We start from the raw sequence: 25,753 nt of genomic DNA on the forward strand, positions 1-25,753 counted from the left end.
ATTCATGGGATCACCATAAATCAGCCGGGAAGTGAAAGGCATATACACACACACTACAAATATCAGAATGAATGAGATGAATTCACTCTCGGAAAGCGGAACTAAGACAGAAACCATGTGGGTCCCCTCCAAATAAATCACCAGTGCCAATTGCCCTGCTGGCACACACAAGGGGTATCTCTGGTGTGTACAGCCTGTGTTGGATGGGGTTACACTCCCCCTGAAGACACAGGTTCACAGCTTGGGAGTAATCCTGGATTCATAGCTGAGCCTGGAACCTAGGTTTCGGAGATGGCCAAGGGGGCTTTCACACAATTAAAACTTGTGCGCTAGTTGAGCCTGTACCTTGGGAAGCTGGACTTGGCCATGGTGGTCTTGTTACCTCTTGAATAGACTACTGCAAGGCACTCTATGTGGGGTTGCCTTTGAAGACTCCCCAGAAGCTTCAGATAGTCCAACAGGTGGCAGCCAGATTTCTAACTGAAGTCGCATAGAGAGAACGTACAAGCCAGCTCCACGGGCTGCCAATTTGCTACCAGGACCAATTCAAAGTGCTGGCTTTAGCCTATAAAGCTCTATACAGTTCCGGTCCAACCTACCTGTCTGAACACATCTCCCTCTATGAGCCCAGAAGAGCTTTGAGATCGTCTGGGGAGGCCCTGCTCTCGGTTTCAATGTCTTCGCGAGCTCGTTTGATGGGGAGGAAAGACAGGGCCTTCTCAGTAGGGGTCCCTTGGCTGAGGAATTCCCTCCCTAGTGACATCAGGCAAGCCCCATCCCTCCTGGATTTAGAAAAAAACTTAAGACCTGGCTTTTTACATAGGTGTTTGGTGAATAGAGAACGACGAAATGAAACTTGAATGGATTTTGGAAAATGATTATGGATAAGTATGAGATAATGACTCGGCATTTTATATGGTTTTAAAAAATTTTCATTAGTGCGTGTTTTAATTGTTTATATGTTTAGACTGTTTTATACTTTGAGTTGCACTTGCATGTTCTGGACTCCACTTCGTGGCCCGTTTCTTATGGTTGGCTCTGCATCTTGTTGTGCCAGAGCGCAAACAGTTCAGCACCTTCCAAGCTGCCCAGTCTTCTGTGTGCCCAGGAGGGAGTCTCTCATCTGGCCTCAGCCACTAATTGAGGTTCAAGGATTTAAAAGTGGGAAGCCAACTATATGGGAAGCCAACACTATACATAAACGTGTGTAGCGTGATAATCCCCGACATCTTCCATGATTCCATCATGATCGCAGGGAGCGGTGGCAGTGAAAATGGTGTCAAAATGCATTCATTCCACAGTGGAGATGCCCCCTCTGACGAAGGAAGAAACTTGGCGGGCAAGACAAGGAGTTAAAGCAGCTAAAGAAAGGCGAGGCTGCACGTGGGGGTTGGGGGTCTCCTCCGCCTCCTCTTCCTCCTCCTCTTCCTCCTCCATGGCTCTCCTCTGGAGCGTCACGTCGCCTTCCTCCCAGGGGCAGCCGCCTTGGCTTGGGGAGGTGGTGTGAGTGGCTCTTTTCAAGCGCATTTTGACAGCTGGGAGCAAGCAGAGCGCAGCCGCCGCAGCCACAGCAGCTGGAGACATTCCTCCTGTCTTTCCCCCTCCGTCAATCCCCCTTCCTCCTCCCCCTCCTCCTCCTCCTCAGTCCAGGATGCCGCCTCCGCCCCCCCCCCCTCCCGCTCCCCGGCTGCCCGCATGACAGCGCCAGACAGGACTGGGAACTCCGAGGCATCGCGCGCCAGGAAGCTGGCGGAGGGGCTCTGACGGAAGGGCACCGGCTCATTGCATCAGCGGGGATGTTGGATAAGCCGCCCACCCCCGCACTGACCCACCCTCACCTGCTTTAGTTTTAAGGGCAGGTCCGCGAATGTAATCGAGAGATGATGCAACGACTGCAGAGAGTTGACACCAAACTCACCCACTCCGACAATCTGCAGGACCACAAAGTGCCCCCATCGAGGGGGCGGGGGCTCCAGGGAGGGCAGGAAGAAAGCCCGCTTCTCATTTTTGCCATAAGACCTGCTGCAACCCTTCTTTTCTTTCTTTTTTTCTTTTCACATATAATACATAGGAAGGGAAAGAAGCAGTGCGGGGTCCACCCCGCTGCAAAGTGCGAGCGGTTTCTGCGTGGGAGTGAAGTTGCACAGATAAGGAGCCGAGGATAATAGAGGCCAAGCTCCCCGGTGAGGGGTCGTGTCTTAGTGAGGTGCAGTTTTGCTGCACATCTGCAGCCCGGTTGGAGGGTCAGGTCCCTTAGCCTACCCTCCTCACCGAAACACAGGAGATTGCAAACGCCTTGGGCTCCCTCCCTCCAGCAACTCTCCATGCCTCGCTCCGAGACGCCGGTTGGCACTGCAGGCTCTTTCTCCGCCGCCGCCCCAGAGTCCAGAGGGCATGCAGGGAATATCTTGCTCGAGACGCGCATGGCTGGCATCTTTGAGACAGTTCCCCAAATCATGCCGTTCCGTTAAGGGAGAGACCGGGTGGGCACTCATCACCCGCTCATTCCTGCGTTGGCATGGGCCAACTTGCCCCCCCCAGGTGTTTTGGACTCCAACTCCCACTCTTCCTAACAGCCTCAGACCCCTTCCTTTCCCCCTCAGACGCTTAAGTTTAAGGCCTGAGGCTGTTAGGAAGGGTGGGAGCTGAAGTTCAAAATACCTGGAGGGAGGGCCTAAGTTGGCCCATGCCTGATTTACGTTGTAAAATTAACACCGTTTGAGACTACTTCTGTACTATATAATTCTGGGAGTTGTAGCAGGCAGCAATTTTCTGGGGCACAGAAAGCTCAAGGCCTTATAAAACCACAGCTCCCGGAGTTCAATAGCAATAGGCTAGGGAGGTTAAAGTGGTGCCAAAGTATATTCATTTCACAGTGCAGATGCCTCCCCCCCACCCTTTCCAAAGACACAATATTGTGTATGTGGCGCAGTGAGTTAAACCGCTAAGCTGCTGAACTTGCTCATCGAAAGATCCCCCTCGGAATCCGGAGAGTGGGGAGAGCTCCTGCTGTTAGCCTCAGCTTCTGCCAACCTAGGTTTTCCCCTGACGTTAAGTCCAGTCATGTCTCACTCTGGGGGTTAGTGCTCATCTCCATTTCTAAGCCGAAGAGCCTCCGTAGACACCTCCAAGGTCATGTGGTCGGCATGACTGCATGGAGCGCCGTTACCTTCCCGCCTATTGATCTACTCACATTGGCATGTTTTCGAACTGCTAGGTTAGCAGAAGCTGGAGCTAACAGCGGGCGCTCACTCCGCTCCCGGGATTTGAACCTGCGACCTTTCGGTCTGCAAGTTCAGCATCTCAGTGCTTTAACACTCTTCGCCACCAGGGCTCCATGTTCGGAAACATGCAAATATGAGTAGATCAATAGGTACTGCTCTGGCGAGAAGGTAACAGCACACCATACAGTCATGCTGGCCACATGACCTTGGAGGCGTCTATGGCCAACGCTGGCTCTTCGGCTTAGAAATGGAGATGAGCACCAACCCCTAGAGGGGGAAGCCTTTATCTTTACTTATGTATATGCATATGCATATTGTGTGTATGTGTGCATTATATATATGCATTATATGCACATATTATGCATAGATATGTGGGTGTGTATATATATGTGTGTGTGTGTATAAATATATATGTATATGTGTTTATGGAAAAAGGAAGAGAGGCCGACCAAGGGCGAGATGGATGGACGGTATCCTTGAAGTGACTGGCTCCTCCTTGAAGGAACTGGGGGTGGCAACGGCAGGCCGACAGGGAGCTCTGGCGTGGACTGGTCCATGAGGTCACGAAGAGTCGGAGACGACTGAACGAGTGAGACGACGATATGTATTTATACACACGCACAAACAATATGGTGTCTTCCGAACGGGAGAGGCATCTGCACAGTAGAATAAATCCTATGCCTCTGTACCTAAAAGACGGGGCGCGAGGCGCGGGGAGCTGGCCTGCTTTGCAACCTGCAGAATGCTGCCTGGCCGCCCTGGCGGGGCGAGGGTGGCGCGTGCCGCGTAGTAGCCGCCGGGGCTGTCCTTGGCCCCGCCCCCCGCGCGCGGTGTCAGAGCCGAGCGGCGTCTCCGGTTGGTCGACGCGGCGGGCCAACATCTGCGGGGCTCCTTCATTCAAGGCACGCCGGGCGCCGCCGCCGGGGATATTAGAGGCTCCGTCCGCTCCCTCGCCGGACACTTCCTGCGCTCGCTCTCTGCCTCCCTGGCTGCACCCTGCGCACGCCGCTCGCCTCGCCAAAGTCTGCAAGCAAGCCGGGGAGGAGTGCCGGGAAGCATGCGCGCCCCGTGGGTCGGGAAGATGGCCAGCCTGGCGCTGCTCTTGGCCAGCCTCGGTCTGGCGCTGGGCACGGAGGCCACCGACCCGCCGGTGGGAGCCCCGGACAGAGCCCCTCCGCAGCATCAGAAAGGGCGGCTCTCCTTGCAAAACACAGGTACGTCTCTTATCTCTATCTATCTATCTATCTATCTATCTATCTATCTATCTATCTATCTATCTATCTATCTATCTATCTATCTATCTATCTATCTGAGCCTCCGTGGCGTCATGGGTTAAAGCCTCGTGCCGGCAGGTCTGGTTAGAATCCAGGGGGTGGGGTGAGCTCCCGTCTGTCAGCTCTAACTCCCCATGCAGGGACATGAAAGAAGCCTCCCACAGGATGGTAAAGCATCAAACATCCGGGCATACCCTGGGTAACATCCTTGCAGACGGCCAATTCTATCACACCAGAAGCGGCTTACAGTTTCTCAAGTCGCTCCTGACAGGGGGAAAAAATCTATATCTCGGGCTTAGACTTAGATATAACGCCGTGGGCTTTTAAGTGTATAGGTCCCAAGGCAATGGGACCCTGGAGATGGCTGTGTACCTTCTCTACCCAAGAGTTCGGCGTTCCTCGCTTGCACCGTGGCTCAGTGCTATGGGATCGTGAGCGTGGTAGTTCTGTGCCGCCTCCGCGCAGCACGTGCTTTTGGGGCAGGCGCCTTTTCCGGCGATCCCGGGCAAGGGAGCCCCTGGATCCGCACTGTCGTGTCATGCAGCTCGGAACTGCCTTCTCGGGCAGTGGAGAGCCCATCCAGGCAAAGAGGTATCGGCCGCTCTCCTCGCTCCCTGGGATTCAGGATCAGGATCACTGCAGTGCTAGGCGTGTGCGTCCACTTCGAAACGGCTATGCGACGGAGTATTCGTTTTAGAAGGGCTTTTGCCTTCACTGCCAGAGAGTGCGTACAATTCGTAGGATTTCCTAGCATTGAGCCCTGGCCCTTAAAGTGGGGGTCAAACTGCATTCATCCTATCAGATAGATCGGGCGTGGGCAAACTTAGGCCCTCCCTCCAGGTGTTTTGGGCTTCACTCCCACCATTCCTAACAGCCTCAGGAGGGGAAGGAAAGGGCTGTTAGGAATGGCGGGAGGGGAAGTCCAAAACACCTGGAGGGAGGGCCTAAGTTTGCCCATGCCATAGATAGATAGATAGATAGATAGATAGATGTACCCTGGGTTTAAGCATATCGTCATGTCAATTGCGTTAGAGAGGGAGGGAGATAAATCAAAGAGCGCTTGCAATGGATGTCCCAATCCCAATTTCTGTTCCAACTAGTTGGGAAGAGTGTTCTCTGGTCTTCTTTTCCCGCGCCCTTTGCAGGCATGTCTCAGAAAGCTTTGTTTTGTCGAAGGTTTCATGACCGGAATCACTGGGTTGCTGTGAGTTTTCCGGGCTGTAGGGCCATGTTCCAGAAGCATTCTCTCCCGACGTTTCGTCTGCATCTATGGCAGGCATCATCAGAGGTTGTGAGGTTTGTTGTAAGCTAGGCAAGAGGGGTTTATATATCTGGAATGTCCAGGGTGGGAGAAAGAGCTCTTGTCTGCCTGAGGCAAGTGGGAATGGTGCAGTTGTCCAGCTTGATTAACATTGGATAGCCTTTGGGCTTCAAGATCTGGCTGCTTACTCTAATAACTACCATGTAATTGGCACCTTGCTTAGCATTGAGTAGCCTTTCAACTTAAAGGTCTGGCTGCTTACTCTAACAACACCATGTCAGACTACACAGAGAAGCCATTGCAATCCACAAGTATGTGGACCATTTCAACAGAAAGGAGGACACCATGAACATAAAATCTGGCTTCCAGTATTTAAAAAAAAAACTCTAAAATCAGGACAGTAATTAAAGAACAACGCTCTTTTTTCGTGTCAGGAGCAACCGGAGTTGCTTCTGGTGTGAGAGAATTGGCCGTCTGCAAGGACGTTGCCCAGGGGACGCCCGGATGTTTTGATGTTTTACCATCCTTGAGGGAGGCTTCTCTCATGTCCCCGCATGGAGCTGGAGCTGATAGAGGGAGCTCATCCGCGCTCTCCCCGGGTGGATTCGAAGCTGGCAGCCTTCAGATCAGCAACCCATCCTTCAAGTCACAAGGCTTTTATCCCCTAGGCCACCGGAGGCTCCTAAACAACGCTCTGAAAACAGGAGAATTCCAGACAGGAAACAATCAGGGCCCATTCACACCTGCCTCTAGCAGACAGGAGTTCTTTCCCCCGCCCTGGACTAGTTTCCAACAGACCTCACAACCTCTGATATGGGTGAAACGTCAGGAAAGAATGCTTCTGGAAGATGGCCATACAGCGACCCAATAACCCAGAAAGCTTTCCTTGGAGGGGGAAAAAAACCACCTGAAAGGAGACTCCCAAACGTGGAACGTCTATGGAAGGTGGGCTGAAAGGAATGGGGGGGGGGGGGTCTTCCTATGCGATCGCCCACTTCCCCCCGAGGTTTCTTCTCGAGCAGTAGTGGGGCCGCTCCAGGCGAATGCGCTCGGCGTTGCTTCAACCCGGAGCAGGGAATGCCCGAAAGCGCGCCTGGCGAGGGGAAGGAAGGGCTGTCCCGTGTGAATGCCATTCCGGGGACACGTGATCGGAAGCGCTGGGCTCCCATCCTCACTTATTACAGCTGGTCTCCTGGAACATCCCCCCCCCCCCCCCCGCTTCTCTCCCGCCACAAGCCCAAGCTGCCCACTTACACAACCCGGGACAAAAGCTCCTTCTTTCTCTTCCGCCCTCCCCTCCCCTCCCCGCCCGGTCGCTGTGCGCCACTTCCTCTGAGACACAATGCCAGGAGCCTCGGGGACAGACAGCGGCAAGGTCCCGCCCTGCCTTCGCTGCGCCTGATCCAATCCGGGCTCCGCAAAAGGAAAATCCCTGCGCGCGTAGGGCTTTCGCATAAACCAGGACCCCCCCCCCCCCTCTCCCTCTCTCGCCCTTTGCATCCTGCCCAGACCTGGCGTGGTCACTGGTCTTCCTCAGAAACTCCCATTGAAAGGATTATATCAAAGGGAAACCCTGAGGTCTTCTATAGTTTTCAAAGCCTTTTATAGGGTTTAGTTATTGCTGGGTTTTTTTTTAAAAAAAAACGCAATATTTTATGTCAGTGACACACTTTTTAGACATGCATCTCTTTTCTAAGCAGTCAATTTAATTTTACTAGCAGTCAGTATGGGGATATTATATTGGTGTGATACACCTACATGCTGTAGCCAATGCACTAACTTGTAGTGATGCAGTCTGGAAAACTCTGATTTTAAAATGCAGCACCCAGTTTTCAAAATTCTGCTCAAATCCAAAAAAAGATATAACAAACTCGGTTGCTGTGAGTTTTTCGGGCTGTATGGCTATGTTCCAGAAGCATACTTTCCTGACATTTCACTTGCATCCATAGCATGTATCCTCAAAGGTAATGAGGTATGTTGGAAACTAGGCAAGTGGGGTTTGATGCAGGCGAAACATCAGGAGAGAATGCTTCTGGAATATGGCAATACAGGCCAGAAAACTCACAGAAATCCAATGATTCTGGCCATGAAAACATTTGACAACACATATAGCAGGCTGTTTTGTGCAAAGATAATCTTGTGTTTTTGTGGCTAATACTGGTTCTACTTTGACACATCCAAGCTTCATTTGACATAATGGTACTTATTTCCAAGCAAGCAGGCACGTGATGGGATTATAAAACCACAGGGAATATTGGTAATATGAAGTAGTGCAATACAAGAAGCCTGTCATGCAGATATATTGTGAATGTTCACATTGGCTTTAGAGACTTGGAAGTCCACTTATACTGGATATGGATATGGATGCATTCCTGTAAACAGATCAAGCATTTCTTCACATTAGAAGTCACTGGTTAAGCCAGAGCTTTCCAAATATGTCATGTTGGTGACATACATTTTAAACATGCATCATTTCATAACACAGTAATTCAGTTTTACTAGCAAGCCAGAGGTTAAGCCAACTCTCACAGACACATGCATAAACTGTAACAGCAAAATGTGTGGGGGCAAAACATATCTCATAGAAACCATGTATATTTTTGAATATATGACTGATTTCATATAGATTTAGAAGTTTTGCATTAGATTTGTGTGACACACCTACATGCTACAGGCAACATACTAATATGTCATGACACAGTTTCAAAACCTCTGATCTGAGGTTTTACACTGAGTTTTATTTCTTAAAGAGAAGTTTTGTTTCATAAGGAAAAATTGGATTGAACACACTGTTTCATATATACCCAGCCTTTATTCCCGGGACTCCTCCCCATTTTATTTTATAGTAACAACAGCCCTGTGAAGTAGGTAAGTAGACTTGATTTTGGCAATGGGCCCAAAGTCACCCCACAGCATCTGGGTCTCCCTGGACCTCATCTTCTAATTGCTATGCCACATTGTCTCTTCGAAAAAGTATTTTGCTGAATTTTTCATTTCTGTACTGTTTCTTGGGTCCGGTTTTTTAAAACAAAGGTAGTATAAGCAAAAGGTCTGTTTTCCCACCAATGTATGTTGCCCTTTTATAATACTGATTGTGGTGGCTGTTCATTTCCAGCTGAAATCCAGCACTGCCTGGTCAACGCTGGCGATGTAGGATGCAGTGTGTTTGAGTGCTTTGAAAACAACTCATGTGAGATTCGAGGCTTACATGAGATCTGCATGACATTCCTCCACAATGCTGGAAAATTTGATGCCCAGGTAAGCATAAGCAAACTGACATATACAACAAAAAGATGCATATACCAGTATCCCTAGAAGCCACTAAAGTTCCATGTTGAAGTATTTTAGGCTCTTGTTAGATTTATGTTGTTGGGGGGGGGGGGGAGACAACTATTATGCAATGAAATATGGTATTGGGCAACACAGTGTCAATAGAAATAACCACCTTTGTTACTACTTTATTCAAAGGATCCCTTGGCAATTCATCAGTATCAAAATGCATTCCTTAGCATGTGTGTGATATTAAATCTGCCTTCTTTGTTTTCTCCCCAATGGGTTTGTTCATCTTCAAAGCATCCTCTTTTTATCCTTCCTGCAGCACTTCCCTCATACCAGGGAAAGGGAATGTTATGAAATGCTGGAGGCCTTTGTCTTGACAGGGCCATTTCCAGAATGTATGTGTATTTACTCAAGATTTCAGACACAGCCAGTAGCACTTGCTGTGGTAGAAGAAAAGCTATCCTGCAGGAAAAAAAATGTTCTGTGCATTGAATGATAATGATGATCACTTTGCTCCCCCTCCCTAGAAATCACACAAGTCTTCTAGATATTTTAAAGCAGCTTTGTTGGATATATGGAGTGCCTTGTTTACTTTCAGATTAATAGACCTTTGCTAATATCAAACATCTTTTAAAGGTCTGCCTTGATCTTTTTTCCTCTCCCTTAAGAAATACAAGAAATGCTCACTGTATGATATTTGACACATGTTGTATAACATTTCTCTGAAGATCCACAACATTTTGCTTCCATTATTCCTTTTTTCAAGACAATGCAAAGAAACCCATTCCAGGTATTCAAATATCATCTGATTTTTTTAAAAAATGTCTACTTTGGTGAAAAAAGACAAAAATATGTTATAGTATACATCAGTTAATAAAGTAGATGTGGTCCTGGGTGTTACGTTTTTCACAGAAAATTTGGTGCCAGAGACAGAAATAAAAGGGGAGAAAGAATAGGGTCCTATTCCCCACCCTCCCCCAGAAATAACAGCTTTCTTAACAAGTTTAAGCAAACTTCTTATTCACAACTTAAAGTGTGAAATAGAACAACCAGGTCAGGTAGGCCTTACATAATTCAGCATAAACACTTTGAACCTTCTAGAGACTACTGAAAGCTTCTTTCAAAATACATCTAGGGATGAGGTTTTCTTTCACCAATCTTCACTTTCCTTATGATTTGCTGAAGGTTGCCAGTGAGACAGTCTTATTTACCCCTTTCTTTCTGTTTAGCTGCTTCACACAAGCAGGGGGGTACTAGAGGTAGCTCGGTACTGGTTACCTTGCCTGTTGTGCACAAACACACACCTTTTTGAATATATCATTGTTTCCTGCAGACAAGCTTGTGCGACCCAGATGCAATTGTCTTCATTTCTGCAGTACTTCTTCACTATCCTCTCTAAGCCAAATGCCTGTAAGAACTTCTAACTAGATAAAAGATAAGGAAAAAAGAAGTGGCCCTTTGTTTAAAAAAAGAGCTTCAGTGTCAGAGGATTTGTTAATGGTCGCATGCCTGCATTATTAAAGATTGAAAATGGAAACTATTACAGTCAGCCTTCCGCATTCACAAATTAGAGGCACAGGATTCCCATGAAATGAAAAACTGTAAATAAAGAAATTTCTATCTAAAATGTATAAGTTTTTCAGCATAATTATGTAGTTAACTTTCCCAAGACACTTACCATAGAATCACATTAGAGTCCTTCAATATAATTGCAGGACACTGACCATAGAACCATATTGGAGAAGTTAGAGATTCCTAGAGATAATGTTTTTGATCAAATGCACAAAAGTCAAAATTGCAAATATGATAACTGTATGTAAAATATTGGTGCATTATGTAGCAAATAACACTATTCCCACTCTAGCCTTTAAGAGGAATATAACCTTCATCATAATGGGCACCCCAGTTGTCCCATACATGTTCCAAGGGTTTCACTTCCCATGTCACACCTGTGTTGCAGCCGCAGAGTCTTGCATTGGTAGAATTTGCCTTTAGTAAGATTCAAAAATGATGTTTATCTGGGTCAAGCAGGTCAGAGGAGGGTGAAGCCCACAAAGGTCTGGAGAGGAAGGCAGAATGGCTCTTGTCCCTTCAGACATTGCCTTCCCCTGTCTTATTTGTTTCAGTTGCAAAGAAAAGGCCAAACAAAAGAAGCCTAAATTCTCCCACCCACTGCTAAGATTCTGCTACCATAACACTGGAGGAGGGAGAAGAAAGAACATAGGCACCGTAGGGTGCGATGGTCATTAAATACTCGTTAGCTGGGATGACCTGAAAGGGAAGCATAGAAGGAATGCCAGAACATTGCCAGCTGCCTGTCATTCAGCAAGCGGAAGAAGAGCTGACCAGTTATCCAGAGAATTGTACCACATCATTGAAGCATGACTCACTTTCCAACCTTAATGGGAGAATGGAAAAAGAATAGGGATGAAGAACTGCTTAGGTTGCTTAGGTTCCACCTGGCATGTCAGTGTGTAGAGGAATAGCTATGTAAATGTCTTTTAGGGAAAAGTAATAACATAAGAATCTTTTGAGATGTTGATGTTTTTAGAAAGTTTACCCATTCTCTAGATCAGCATCATCTACTTATGAGACTCTTCCATACTACACAATTACAGCACTTTTCCACTAACTTCAGTGGCTGCATCTGTTGGAATTCTGGGGTTCAAGATTTAATCAGAGGCACAAGAAAACTCTGAAGGGGAATTGTAAATGTCCTTCTCAGAACTGCAGGCCCCAATATTCCATGGGATTGAAATTATTGCAGTTAGTGGAATCATAATATTATAATTGTATAGTATGTATGAGCCCCTGGGATGAGGGCAACCCATAGAAATCCATCATCATCCTATGCTACTTGGATACTATAATACCAACCATCCTAACCTTACCCAGTCATATGATACATGCAAATATTTCCATTATCGTGCTTCTGTCCCTCCTCTCTGTGTGTGTCCTTAAAGTGAGAAAGCAATTCGTCTTTGAATCATGCTCTACAGAGATAAATGCATGTATGTTTTTGCTTTTTGTTGTTCTACAGGGGAAATCTTTCATTAAGGATGCGCTAAGATGCAAGGCCCATGCCTTACGCCACAAGTTTAGCTGCATCAGTCGCAAGTGCCACTCCATCAAGGAGATGGTGTTCCAGCTGCAGCGCGAATGCTATCAGAAGCACGACCTCTGCTCTGCAGCCAAGGAGAACGTTCAGGTCATGATGGAAATGATACACTTTAAAGACCTACTCCAGCATGAGTAAGTGAGGATTGCACTGTGGGACTGTTAGGGCAGGAGGAGGATCTAGGACTGGGAGCCCACTCTTTCCACTGGTGAGCTACCTTGTAAGCACCAATAGCATTTCAGTGCTGTTCATCTTCCTGCTGTTTGTCCAGGAGGAATTGCAAGTCCTTAAGACTTTACTGATTAGGACAAGTATATCTCTGTTAACAAAATAGGCATGTTCCTCTGAATGATTTTAACAGAAAAAGTGGTACTAGAGGTAGAAATAACAAGGAAAAAGTAGAGCTAATGTATATGCTGCAAAAAAGAATGGTATCGTTGGCTCTTTATATCCACAGATTCTGTATCCAAGAAGTCAACCATCTACAGCTTAAAAATATTCCAAAAAGTAAACCTTGATTTTGCCATTTAATATAAGGGACACTATATTATTACCTATCTATATATATAAAAGAGTGATGGCATCAGGGCAGCGGACAAAACAACAAAACTACAGGCCCCCCAACCTTGAAATTTGACAACACAACCCATCATTCACAGCTCTAGGTTGATACAACAAAAAGAAAAGAAAAAGAAAGTCCTAATTACAGGGAGAGGAATAATAGTTTTTATCCAATTGCTGCCAGTTTGAAGGCTAAGCTCCACCCACTTGGTCTCCTAGTAACCTACTCAGCCCAGGGGACAGGCACAGTTAGGCCTCACTTAGGCCTCTTCCACAGATTATCTGATTTTAACTGGATTATATGGCAGTGTTGACTCAAGGCCCTTCCACACAGCTATATAACCCGTTTAGAATCTTATATTATCTGCTTTGAACTGGATTATCTTGACTCCACACTGCCATATAATCCACTTCAGTGTGCATACTAAACATAAAGACAACCATACAACAGACATTCAATACCACCACTACCTCAACAATTTCTTACCAACACCACCAGACAACGCCACAGCAACGCGTGGCCGGGCACAGCTAGTTACATATAGTGACACTTGAGCATTCATGGATTTTGATATCTATGCTGGATTCTGGAATCAAACTGTGAGTGGATACTAGGGCTTACAGTGCAACATACTTCTGCAAACATTTTCAGAACTACACAGAATGCATGTATGATATTTTTTGGGGGGGGAACAGATCAAGGAAGCTTTGCATAAGTAAACAAAAACATTTGATCCTTCAAAATGTTTCCAAAAGATTTCTTCTAAAAAGATTGAGTGGTGAATTTTTGTTTCACCAGTCTTCACTTTTCTTATGATAGCCATCTTATTGGTCAAACGTACAATTAGTGCTCTTTTTAACATGCTGCAGAGGCAGGCTAATCTTTCCCTTTTTTCTGGGTTGCTGTTCTCACTTAGTAAGGGATCCTGAAAGCAGCTGCTGTTTGACTTACCTGTTGCAGGTTGTCACACATGTCAGCTCCAACAGAATACCACTTTTTCAGTTCAAGATTTATTGTAGTGTTTACTACAAACATGCTACTGCAACCTGGCACAGAAACTCTGCTTTTCTGCAGTCCACCTTTGTCATCCTTCCAGTATTGATGCTACTTAAAAAAAAAAAGGGGGGGGAGGGGGTCCAACTAGACAAAGGACAAGGAAGAAAGGCAGGTGTAGAAGGGAGCTTTTTTTTCATAGGCTTTGTTCACTGAGATTATATATCTCGAGTGATACATCATGCAGAATGAGCAGTATACAAGTAGGATAGGCCAGTCATTTTTTCATACTGGAGCAAAAAAGTCTGATGAACTATCATTCCAAGCTTTTAAGAACCTTTCTACATAAAGTAATCATAGTGTTGCTAAAGGTTGCTAGCTTTCTTTGGCCCCATCTATACTACCATGAATACAGTTTGAACTAGATTATACGAGTCTACTGCCATATATCCCAGTTAAATCTGCATTTTAATGGCAATGTAAATAGGGCCTTTATCTTCTTGTATGAGTGTTCTTTATCATGCATTCCCAATTTTACTCTTGCTGTCTCCTTAGATGTTTCCGAAGAGACAATGTTAGTCATTATGATAGGAGTCGCTATGAGGGAATGTGGTCTTAACACCTCTGTATGAAATGGTGAAATGATTACACATTTATACTTTAACAAAAATACCCTTTTTATTTTTTATCACAAATTCACACTACAGGAGTCTTATTCTGCTTTTCAGCATGGATTTCATACAAACTGATAAATGGGAGAAAAAGATGTGTGATCACTGATTATTTTACATACTGCTAGATAGAAGTGGAGACATACTAATATTTGATTGTGCACTTGGTATGTGCTGAAATATAGAGGCCATTTTACTTTTTCAGTGCCTTAATCTGCCATAAGATTCCTAACTGCTGGTGTCCAGTCTCAGAGGCAGCCCTAGGTAATTTTGCCTTGTAGGCGAACCTAGTGGCCGCCCCCCCCCCCCGAAATTGTGCGCCCCCCCCCCAAGGCCCCACACATACCTTCGGCGGCGGCGGCGGCAGCAGCGGCAGGGACCATCGGCTCCCTCCTCGCCAAACGCGGAAGCCCTCAACTGAGGCCTAGCTCTTCTTGCGAGGTCTTGTGAGAGCTAGGCCTCAGTTGAAGTCTTCCGCATTCGGCGAGGAGGGAGCCGATGGTCCCCGCCGCCGCCGCTGCCTCCCCGAGGGCACCGCGCCACAAGCAGGCACTTACATTGGCCGCTATGTTGGGCTGGCTCTGTGTCCAGTTGCCATATGGCATGAGCAGGGGAATCTTACTCAGGTAGAGACACCATTTTCTCATGATTAACTTTCCAGTGGCTGCATGAAGTTGCTGAATAGGATCAGATCTAGAGTGGACAAGGTCACAACACATTTGCATTAACATTCATCTAAACACAGAAAGCAGCATTTTGTCCTCCACAGTTATTTCCAGTGTGTCAGGGGCAAGGAAAGAAAAAGGAGGGACAGTTGAAACCCAGATGCATAGGGGGTCGTGCCCTGGTTCCTATCATGCCTAACCAAGATCAGACGCATTAGATGGTCAACATACAGCACGGTTAACTCTCCCAAAAGAGACTGTGTGAGTGTGTGTATGACTAATTTTAATATTGGGAGGGTAGTGCATGAGCAATCAGCTTTGATTTCTCTGGATGTCATCACCACATATCTAGTTAGCAGCTCTTTAGCAAAGATGGCAAATGGTCTAGTCCACATAATGCTCATTGTCCTGTGCAAACCATCACTTGAAATATTAGTTAGAAACTGGGATTGAATGTGCAGATATCATCAATGATATATTTAGCAAGTCAATGAAATTGCAAGGCACAATTATATATTTTCAAAAAGTTATTTTTGTATTTCTTCTACTACACAAAAACAGAAAAGAAAAAGAAGATAAGGGAAAGATGTTGATAGCATGTTGAAGGAGGCTTTGAATTTTTTTCATACAAGTTCCATTTGATGGTACATCACATCATCACACCGTTGGCTTATGTATCAGGGCGGAAAATACAAGCCCTGACAAACACACAGATCCTCAGTATTTTTGCAGACTTGACACAGGTAGAATCATAGTGAGGCCAACTTTTTTGAATGGCTGGCAAAGATCATACTGTTCAGGTCTGAGTTGCCAAAGTATATGTACAAATGTACTTCAGTTAAATCTTTCACTCTCTTTAAAGAGTTCCCTTTCTACACTCCCAAATGGCATATGCACTCCTAAAACTGGTCAATGATGCTCATTTACGTTGGATGTCTGTGAATTCAGGTTTAGCAGTTTCTCTTATTTATTAGGATCAGAATACTGTTTTTAAAAGGGATAGTGTTGGCACCTGTTTAACCCTAAAATGTGGAGATATTGGTTAGTACCTCCCAAAAGTAACCATGAACTGCCTAATTTCTCCTCAGTCCTTCTTTAAATGTTGCTTGGATTCACTGTATGGTTTGGGCTTCCACGTTGCTTGGAACTGAGAGAGTTGTGGAAGCAGTAGTAGGCTTTTGAATGGAGAGCATCATATTCTAGAGTAGTTAGCTCCTTAAGCGGCTGATGAATGTTAGAGAGACCAAACAGTGCATGAAAACCATGGAGCCTTATTTGGTGCCCAGGGAAAGGCTCCATTTTCCTATTTGCTGCAGACTGTTCCACACATGAATGCCCTTTGTGTAAGCCAGGACCATAACCCAGGATATCAAGGCAGATAATCCACAATATCTGCTTTGAACTGGATTATCTGAGTCCATGCTGCCATATAATCTAGTTCAATGTGGATTTTATACAGCTGTGTGGAAGGGACCCGAGTTATATTCTGGTTCTGCAATGAAAGAGATGGCCCCATTTACAGAAGGCTCTGGGCTGTGCCTTCGCTTGTGAAATTCCTCCTTTTATAGAATGATATATCTGCTTCTAAACCAAGAATATAGCTTTGCCACCATTGTTTGACAATAGGATTGAAATACTTAGATGCTAAGGAGATTATTCCAAATAGACAGACCTTTCCCCATAGCTAATGATAGGTGTTCTCCAATCCCATTTATAATACAGGATGTGATACTCTGTTGAAAGAAACCATTGGAACACTTCTACCCAAATATATATTAAGTGGTACAAGGAGAAGATAACACCATCCTTTCCATTCTGATGGGTTAATTTTAAAGATGGGGTAGTTTTCTGTGAAGGAAGTATGAGTTTCTCAGCAACTCAAAGCAAAGATATTAGATTTCCGGATTTTTAGAATTCTTCCTACATAGTATCAGCAAAATAACACCTAGTTTCCTACCTTGGAAGCTGTCTTATGTTGAGTCAATTAATCTGTTCAGGGTTTCAAGCAAGAATCTTTCTCACCCACATCCAAAGACAGTTGAAACTGAATGGAAGATGTGCTGCACACATCACATGGTCAACTAGATAGTTTCCAGCCTTGATGCTTGTCCCTGTGCAATATTTGCATTTGCAGAGCCAGGCTGGTGTAGTGGTTTGAGCTTCGCACTATGACCTCACATGGCCATGAAAACCCACTGAGTGACCTTTGGTGAGTCACACACCTAACCCCAGAAAACCTGGTAATAGTTTAGCATAAGTCAGGGATAACTTGAAGACACACAACAACAAAGAAAATATTTGCATTATGTTTCCTAGAATGCCAATTAAGGGGCCTACACTGTCAGCAATATAAACTAAACACTGCACATGCTTGTATATATTTATTTCAAGCATGAGGAAACTATCAGCCATTTCTGGGTCGTGTTGCATCATGAATCTTCAATATGGAACATGACTCAGATTGCTTAAGAGAGCTGCAGTCAAATGGTCTGCTGGTCCAAGGGAGGAGTGGGTGTCTATGTCAGAATGAAATACCAGATGAGAAGTGTGACAGTCAACTTCATATTCATTAAATGTGACCTTTAGACCACTGGCTTCCAAGCTATTTTCCAGAAATCCATATAGTTCTTCAGAAGCTTGTCAGTGACTCTTTGGTGGGAAGATCAAAAACATTCAGACACCTTGCTCACCTTTGCTGGCCTTGTGTCTGTATCATGTGTTGGATCTATTTTTTCTCACTTTTTCTCATACAGTGGGATGGCGAGATACAAGAAGCCCTGCCAGCAGCTCACATAATCTGGGAGTGTACACTCTAGAGCATGTCCTAGAATCCCTTGTAAAGCCCTGGCTTCTGTAGCAGATGCACTCTGGTTTCTTGGTGAACAAGATACTGTGAAAAATACAGTATTCCCTGAAGGTGGGAAGTTGAAAACCAGTGTCCTAGATGATGATGATGATGATAACAGCTTTATTTTTGTATCCCACCCCATCTCCCCAAGGGGACTCGGCGCGGCTCACATGGGGACCAAGCCCAATTACAGCATAAAATACAATATTAAATGCATTTTGAAACATGTAAACATATAAAAACAAGCATATAAAAACAATAAAACATAATCAGCTAACCAATAGCCAAGATAGATAACTACACAGAGCTGGAGAAAAAACCCTTCCATTCAAAGGCATTAAAATGGGGGGGGGGGGGCAGTACATGTTTGCTTTGTGTGGAAAGGTACAACAATCACTTGAATTTCTTCCAGATCACCGCAATCGGCAGCAACACTTTCGGGCCATCAAGTGTGTGATATATTTTACACTGCCTTTTATTCCAAACTGCCTTCTCTCCGGGAAGCTATGTTTTGCAGATAGTAGAACTTGCAGTTTGTTTTCCCCTGCTAGGTTGAAAAGGAGAGAAGGCTCCTGAACTGTACATTTAATGGTTGTATAGAAAAGGAAACATCAGCTGATGTTGTTTGTTTCCCAATTGCATGACAGGTAACACCTGTCAAAATTCTCTCTTTGATGGCAATGGACGTGGAATATAGCATAATTATAATGTGTGAATTCTACTCTTAAAATATGGAAATTACCTTAGTGGCAAAATGTTTTTTCATCATACTGCTAAATTAAAACAATGGGCAGAAGCAGGACTATAGTCCTACGCTGCGTCAGAGTCCAAGAGCATTGTAAGGATCACACATTAGATTGCCTTCCCAATTAGTCTTAGTCACCATAGCCTATAATGAGATGATAGAAGTTGGAGTTCAAAAAAATTGTTAGGGCCCAAAGTTGTGTTCCTACTAATCTAAACAACTGTAGGACTCCAGGCTTCTTCCCTTTTAAAAGCAATTCTCAAAATCAGATTTTCAGAGAAAGCTCAGAATCTATTTCTGAGAACTATCATACAGCCATAAGGAAAAATATAGTAATCTTCTGACCAAAGACCAAAAAAAACGGATTGTTTGTGATGCTCAACTTAAGACATTGTCTTACATTATATCCTTTTTTGATGTCAGTTCAATACATTTCTGATAATTATTTTACAAGAACCAGGGCAGCCCTCTTCTTTAGGCAAAGTCTGACACTCCCTTAATTTTTTCTGGGGGTGAGGGAGAAGGAACGATGTTTGTTCTTTCTCTTTCTCTTTTTTCCTAGAAAAATAGCTGCTGTCTTGAGTTTGGGGATGTTTTTCCACCAGCATTATAGAACGGAGGCCAAAAGTCCAGTCTGATCCTGCAGAATTCTGGGAAACGGAGTTTAGGGAAGCTGAAGACCGCTGGCTGAGAATTCCAAAGGCTCTGCTCTGAACTATATTTCCCAGAATCCTGCAGGAGCAACTCAAACACTTGACAGATGATAGCCTCCATTCTGTAACACTGGTGGGAAAAGGTTCTTGGCGTTGGAGAAATGATGGTGACAAATTCTGTCTTTTGCATAATAGGCATTCTAAGGAAACATGTAACCCAACTTCTGGGCTTGGAGGGTATATTGCGTGTCAAAAGGATAACTGGCTTTGCACAGATCATATTTCCAGTTTATTCCATTTGTTATGATTCTAACAGAGAAAAGGGAAAAAGCTAGAACCAAAGCCTTTGCATATATATTATTGGAACTTTGATAGCAAAGAAATAGCTAGGACTTAATATTAATATTCACAATAGGAAATTGCCGTTGTGAAGCACCCAGCAAAATAATGGGAAATAATGATACTAATATTATTGCTTGTGTCATACTGTCAGGCTGTGGTCAAAACTGTCCTGTTCTTCCCTTTTCCTAGAAAATCTGTGTTGTGGTGTTTTTAACAATTCTACAATTTAGTTCAGCAATTAGCTACAGACTTTATTATGTTCCATGAAACTGAAGAGTGGAACTTCACAGTGAATGCTTCCTTCTGTGTGGTTCATCTTACTCATATACTGAGGTTATTCCTCCAGGTATTTTCCTGCTACTACCAGCATCAGCAAGCAGTACAGGGAAGAACAATTCTATTATATCCATGTAATGATAACACAGAGATGCAGGGGGAAAGCACATTAGCCATTGTCATTCTGCTGGCTGGAGATGGAAACCAGCCTCAGCTGTTTTATGAAAGAAGCCATTTCATGGAAAGTCTTCATTTTCTCAGAAATGGAGTACATTCTGCAACTAGCCATCTGGAGACAGTAAGGTAATGAACTATTCTCATAAGGAAGGCTGGTTCCAGCAACTGATGCAGACCAAGAGAAGCATAATATTGGAAGAACTGGTACTTAGAATATTCTTGCTAGGTTCACTTTAACATATGAAGCAATACTTAGGAAACAGATTAGAGCCTTTCTTTTTAATGTCTTTTTAACTGAGAAAAGAAACATTGCTGAAGGGTAATAAACCTCAAAGGGCCACCTAATCCGATCTCTGCTAGTGTAGGAAACCACAACTAAAGTCTCCCTAATAATTGGCCAACTTGCAAGGAAGGCATACACTAGCTTCTAAGGCAGCCCTTCAAGTGACCTTGTGTAGAAATAAGTAAAAGATAACTATATTCCTGATTAGTATGTTATGCAATTTCTTTAGGCATAAACGTAAGTCTCTGAGAAACATAAAATTCAATTTTTGTTCTGTAGTCATAGTGACAGCATGAACCAACATACAGCAGTTTTTAAATACTATACCAGCTTTATATTGAGGAGGAACACCAACAAAGGAATGCCTTTTTTCTTTTCTTGAGTGGTCTAACTGCAGATGGTAATTTGCTTTTAGCTAGGATTTGTGGGATTTCTCTTAGAGAGAAGGCAATATTTTACTGTCCTTTGCTTAGGGCAGGGAGATGCCCTTGGCCTTGCCAAAATTGTGCTTCAGCATATGTTAAATATAATTTTACCAAGAGTTTCTATATCTTTGCTTTTTCTATATAGCTTTGAGAATTCTATTATAATTCTGCAGAAATCTGCCACATACTGATTGAAGATGGCCCTGCAGGCGACATATTGCAGTTTATTTATTTATTAAGATAAATTCATTTATTTTACCAACAAAATAACTTCAAGGTTCACGTTTTCTGGGTTTATCCCATGTTTCAGTAGTTTTGAATTTTCCAGTCTTTCAAAGACAGAGAGAGATGCATTCCAATATGTCATTATAGTTTATGGTTCATTGGTATTTAAAATGCTGTATAGTAAATAGCCCTGAATGTCTTGGAATTAAAAAGCAAGCCATGAAAATTAAAGAATTTGTGGTGCTGGGCTGTACAGTTTGCATATCCCTTATCCAATATCTTGGGACATGACATATTTGGATTTTAGGGGGATTTTTTTTAACAGATTTTGGAATATTGATATTTGAATATATGCGATATCGTGAAAATGTGACCCAAGTCTAAACAAAATTATTTGTTAAATATACACCGTATATGCATAGCCTGAAGTTAATTGTATAATGTATTTTAATAATTTTATGCATGGAACACATTTTATGTAACTGGTACCATCAGAAAGCAAAGGAGTCGTTATTGCAATATGAAGTACAGTGTTTCCTCACTTATCGCAGGGGTTACGTTCCAGGACCTCCCGCAATAAGTGAAAATCCATGAAGTAGGGACTATATATATTTATTCTATGTGTGGAGGAGAGCAAAACACAGACCACTTACTATAATGCAGTCTGTACTTTATTTTAGCAGTTACAGTATACACCGGCAAAGAAGAATGGAAGCTAAATAATCTTTGTTAAAAAATTTCAACCCTTCCCGTCCCTTTATTTCTCCCCTTTGCACACCACAAAAACTGCGAAACAGCAAAAATACCGTGATAAATGTGTAAAGGTAAAGGTTTCCCCTGACATTAAGTCCAGTTGTTTCCAACTCTGGGGATTGGTGCTCATCTCCATTTCTAAGCCAAAGAGCCGGCATTGTCTGTAGACACCTCCAAGGTCATGTGGCTGGCATGACTGCATGGAACGCCATTACCTTCCCGCCTGAGCGGTACCTATTGATCTACTCACATTTGCATGTTTTCAAACTGCTAGGTTCGCAGGAGCTGGAGCTAACAGCGGGAGCTCACTCCGCTCCCCGAGTTTGAACCTGGGACCTTTCAGTCTGCAAGTTCAGCAGCTCAGCACTTTAACACACTGAGCCACTGGAGGCTCCTGATAAATGTGTACATAAATATTAATTGAAAACCCGCAAAACAGCGAGGGAGTGAAAAGTGAACCGTGAAGTAGCAAGGAACACTGTATCTGAAATTTTGAAATTGTGGATAAGGGATGCTCAACCTGTGCTAATCATGTTGATTGACAAAACGATACACCCTAAAGTGAAATATCTATCTATTATTGGATGTATAGGTTAACATTCTCCTGTAATGTTCTTGCCTCTCTTGGTTTCCTCCTTTAGACCGTATGTTGACTTGGTGAACATCTTGCTCACTTGCGGAGAAGAGGTTAAAGAGGCCATCACAAAGAGCATCCAGTCCCAATGTGAACAGAATTGGGGGGGTCTCTGTTCCATCCTGAGCTTCTGCACCTCGGTCCAACATGGGGATTCACTTCTGGAGCCTGAAAAGAAGCCCAATGAAATCTCCAGCAGACCCTCCATCAGCCAAAGAGACCTTGTGATCCACCCTGAATCTGATACCAGGGAGAGCTTCCGAAATGCCAGAGGAGAAAGAGGTAGCAGGCATCCTACAAACGCCCACACTCGCACTAAAGCTGGGAACCACAATCCCAAAATGGTTCATGGCATCATCGAACAGGAAGAGGAACTGTCTGACTTCTCTGACATCCGAAGGTGAAAGGAGGATACTGCCCTTCCTTCTTCAGAAACTTCCTCCATTGAGTTCATCGTCTTATCTAGGGGCATTCCAGAATATTTACAATGTCAAGGGGTTGGTGTCAAGCAAAGGGCATTGCGAAATATATGGCAGTGACAGTGTATGTATTATAAGTAACAGAGGAAAAGCAATGGCTTTTGGTTATTGATTGTATCCAGCAAATTCTATGTGTAGGTGCAGCAAAATGTATTCATTTAAAAACTTGCATCTCTTAAAAAGAGATAAAATAGAGATTAGATACTGATTTGGGTTAATTTTGTTGCTTTTATCAGGTGTAGACTGGTCCAAATTTCCATTCTCAGGCTTGATATCTAGACTAGGATTAGCATTAGCCTCATTCAAAGGCAGTAAGAACCTGCAACTTTTGTTAACATATAGGAAATATTGCAGTTCTAAACTCATATAGTTCTCTGAGCCATTGTCCTATCTGGGTGACACCATCTGCCTTAAGTGTCCCTTGTATTGGTTAAATGGCCCACTGTTGACTTTTCTCCCATGTTTCAATGTCCTTAGAAAGTTGGTTGATTACAAAACCAATTTCAGGACAAGATACTTGGGCTATTTAAATCAGCCAACCTTTCTAAAAACATTTTCAGAAGTTTACCTAGCTACTCGACTGAAGTAGTTTCCTAAATAATACAGTATGGATGCCACCTCAGATAGGTGGCAATAATTTGGAAGCTTTATTGGGAGAGAGATAAAGTTCCTTTACCTCAAGCCATGACCACAGAATATGTAGAATTGTTCTAAGGCTGACAGAGACAAAGTTCACACACCACAGTAAGCCTTAGGATTTCTGGCTTGCTTTGCTTGGGCACACTTCCCAGATGCTCCCAATGCAAGTGTGGGCAACTTGACAAACCACAGGCATTGCATAGTTTGATAACAGTGACATCTAAATCCAGCTTTCCTGCTTGTCTTCTCAACCCCCAGCAAGCCAAGGAAATACAGAAACCATGAGAGATTTCTTTGGCTGGGTTTCAGCTACACAGTAAAAAAAGATAAATGATAGATCAGTGGCTTGTTGAGCAAATCTATTTTGCACTGGGAGCAATGGAGCAACATATACCAACACTTTGCCTTGTTATATGACATCAGGGTGTGCCCAGTGTACACAAAGTGCCAAAGAAATAAGCCATGTGTTTGGCAAGTGATTTAATCAGGCTACTGCTTTGGAACAAGTTTAAAGCTTGTCCCAATGTCCAGCTCCTAACCACATATTCTTGAAAGTGAAATTAATCCCATAATCAGTGGAAATTGTTTGCACTAAGCTTGCCATGGATTGCAGTGTCCATGGCCCACTATGATAGATCATACACTTCCTTTACTTTTGAAAGTAGGTCTGTTTATCATTGGCTAGGATCACTCAGGACGCTACATTTTCAGGCATCAACCAAGGCACTGGAATTACTTTTTCTGGAAGATAATACATTACTGCTCCTATAATGTTTTCAAGTAATAACAAGGCAGGTAAAATACAAGTAAAATACAAGCCCAGAGGCTTCTTGTACACATCCTTTTTCTGTGTGTAAAGACTTTCCCAGTCACTGCAATGGCAGAACAGTTGTATGTTTGTTCACACTGCATGTGTTTACATGAACCCTGAAACTACAATAACTGGGGAAGTCATCTTCATGTTGATAGGATAATGCAGCATAATGCAGTTGTTTCATCCTTGGTGAAGGCAGTTAGAAGAAAGTTTGAAAGGACAATATAATTATACACCAAGCCAGCACATGTTATTTGCACTAATAGGAATGGCTTGAGTGATTGTGTTGAGTGGTGAACCCAATCACATTATCAAAAATAAGAATACATGAGGAATACGTGGTCCCCATGCTAAAATGTTTCTAAATCACCTGGTTAGAGGGGCAGTCATGACCACCTTAGTCACACATACTTAAAACCCTCCAAAGAACTGCCACTAGAACCCAATACAGTGCAGATGAGTCTTTGGTAAGTTCACTCTACAGTGATAATTCAGTAAGAACTCTAATTTTCCAATGGAAACCAAAATATACACATTGAATGTCTCTGTCAACAGATCACCTCAGTGTGCATATAGTTTATCTTCATTCATTTTAATGAGATAGATAGATGTCCCCTTTTAGCTTACATAAAGAAAATTCAGGATTTCTTTTTCATTTTTATTTTGTGGGAGTGGGGTTACATAAAACCTAATTTTTTTCCTCTTTGTGAAAATTGGATGTATGTGTTCACCTACTGATTCCACATTTTCTTTTATTGTAAATATTTATCATTTCTATTTATTATAGTTTTCTCCATTTAAAAAAATAAATAAATCTGAGCACTGCTGGCAAAGGTAATTTAAATATATGTCAGGACCTGTGTTGTATATATTCATGCCACTAGTACATTTTTGTTATTGTTTAAAACAAGGGAAATATAATTTTATACACTCAATAATGTTGTTGACAGCTTAAATCATATATTTATTGTTAAATTTAATTTTTAACAGAGACAAGTGCATTTAACCCGATAATTCTCTTAAGACATCTTGTATAGCCTTACTTCTTTGAACATTTTAAAATAAAAAATTTCAGCCATCCACTGAAAGAACCCAATAATATCTCTAAGCATCACACTTGCTGGTTGCAAACAGTTTCTTTAGAAGTCTAGTCAGAATACAAAGTTAAACTCTTCCATGGTATACTCCTATGTATTACTGTTCAGAAATAAGTCACAGTGCATTTAGTAAGGCTTACATTACTTGCACAAAAGGCTGCAGCCTTCATCATATTAGTATCAACTCAAAGTTAAGCACATAGCTACATTTAAAGCTCTGAAATTAGTGGAACTTACTTAACTAGCTAAATTATACAGTATAGAGAAAGTATATCAATACTAATTTAACTCTTGTCAGAGAATAGCAGGAACCCTA

The 25,753-nt window shown here is 43.4% G+C and overlaps 1 protein-coding gene across 1 annotated transcript; it reads left to right on the forward strand.

Annotated features, from left to right (window-relative positions):
- The first annotated feature begins 4,095 nt into the window (after positions 1–4,095).
- Positions 4,096–25,422, forward strand: stc2 (stanniocalcin 2). The gene is made up of 4 exons (XM_008104690.3): positions 4,096–4,438; positions 8,875–9,017; positions 12,079–12,290; positions 22,416–25,422. The coding sequence occupies exons 1-4, from the start codon at positions 4,282–4,284 to the stop codon at positions 22,810–22,812; spliced, it is 909 nt and encodes a 302-aa protein (XP_008102897.1). The 5' UTR covers positions 4,096–4,281; the 3' UTR covers positions 22,813–25,422.
- Positions 25,423–25,753: the final 331 nt, after the last annotated feature.

Source organism: Anolis carolinensis, chromosome 2, assembly GCF_035594765.1.
Source record: "Anolis carolinensis isolate JA03-04 chromosome 2, rAnoCar3.1.pri, whole genome shotgun sequence".
Taxonomy (NCBI): Eukaryota; Metazoa; Chordata; class Lepidosauria; order Squamata; family Dactyloidae; genus Anolis; species Anolis carolinensis.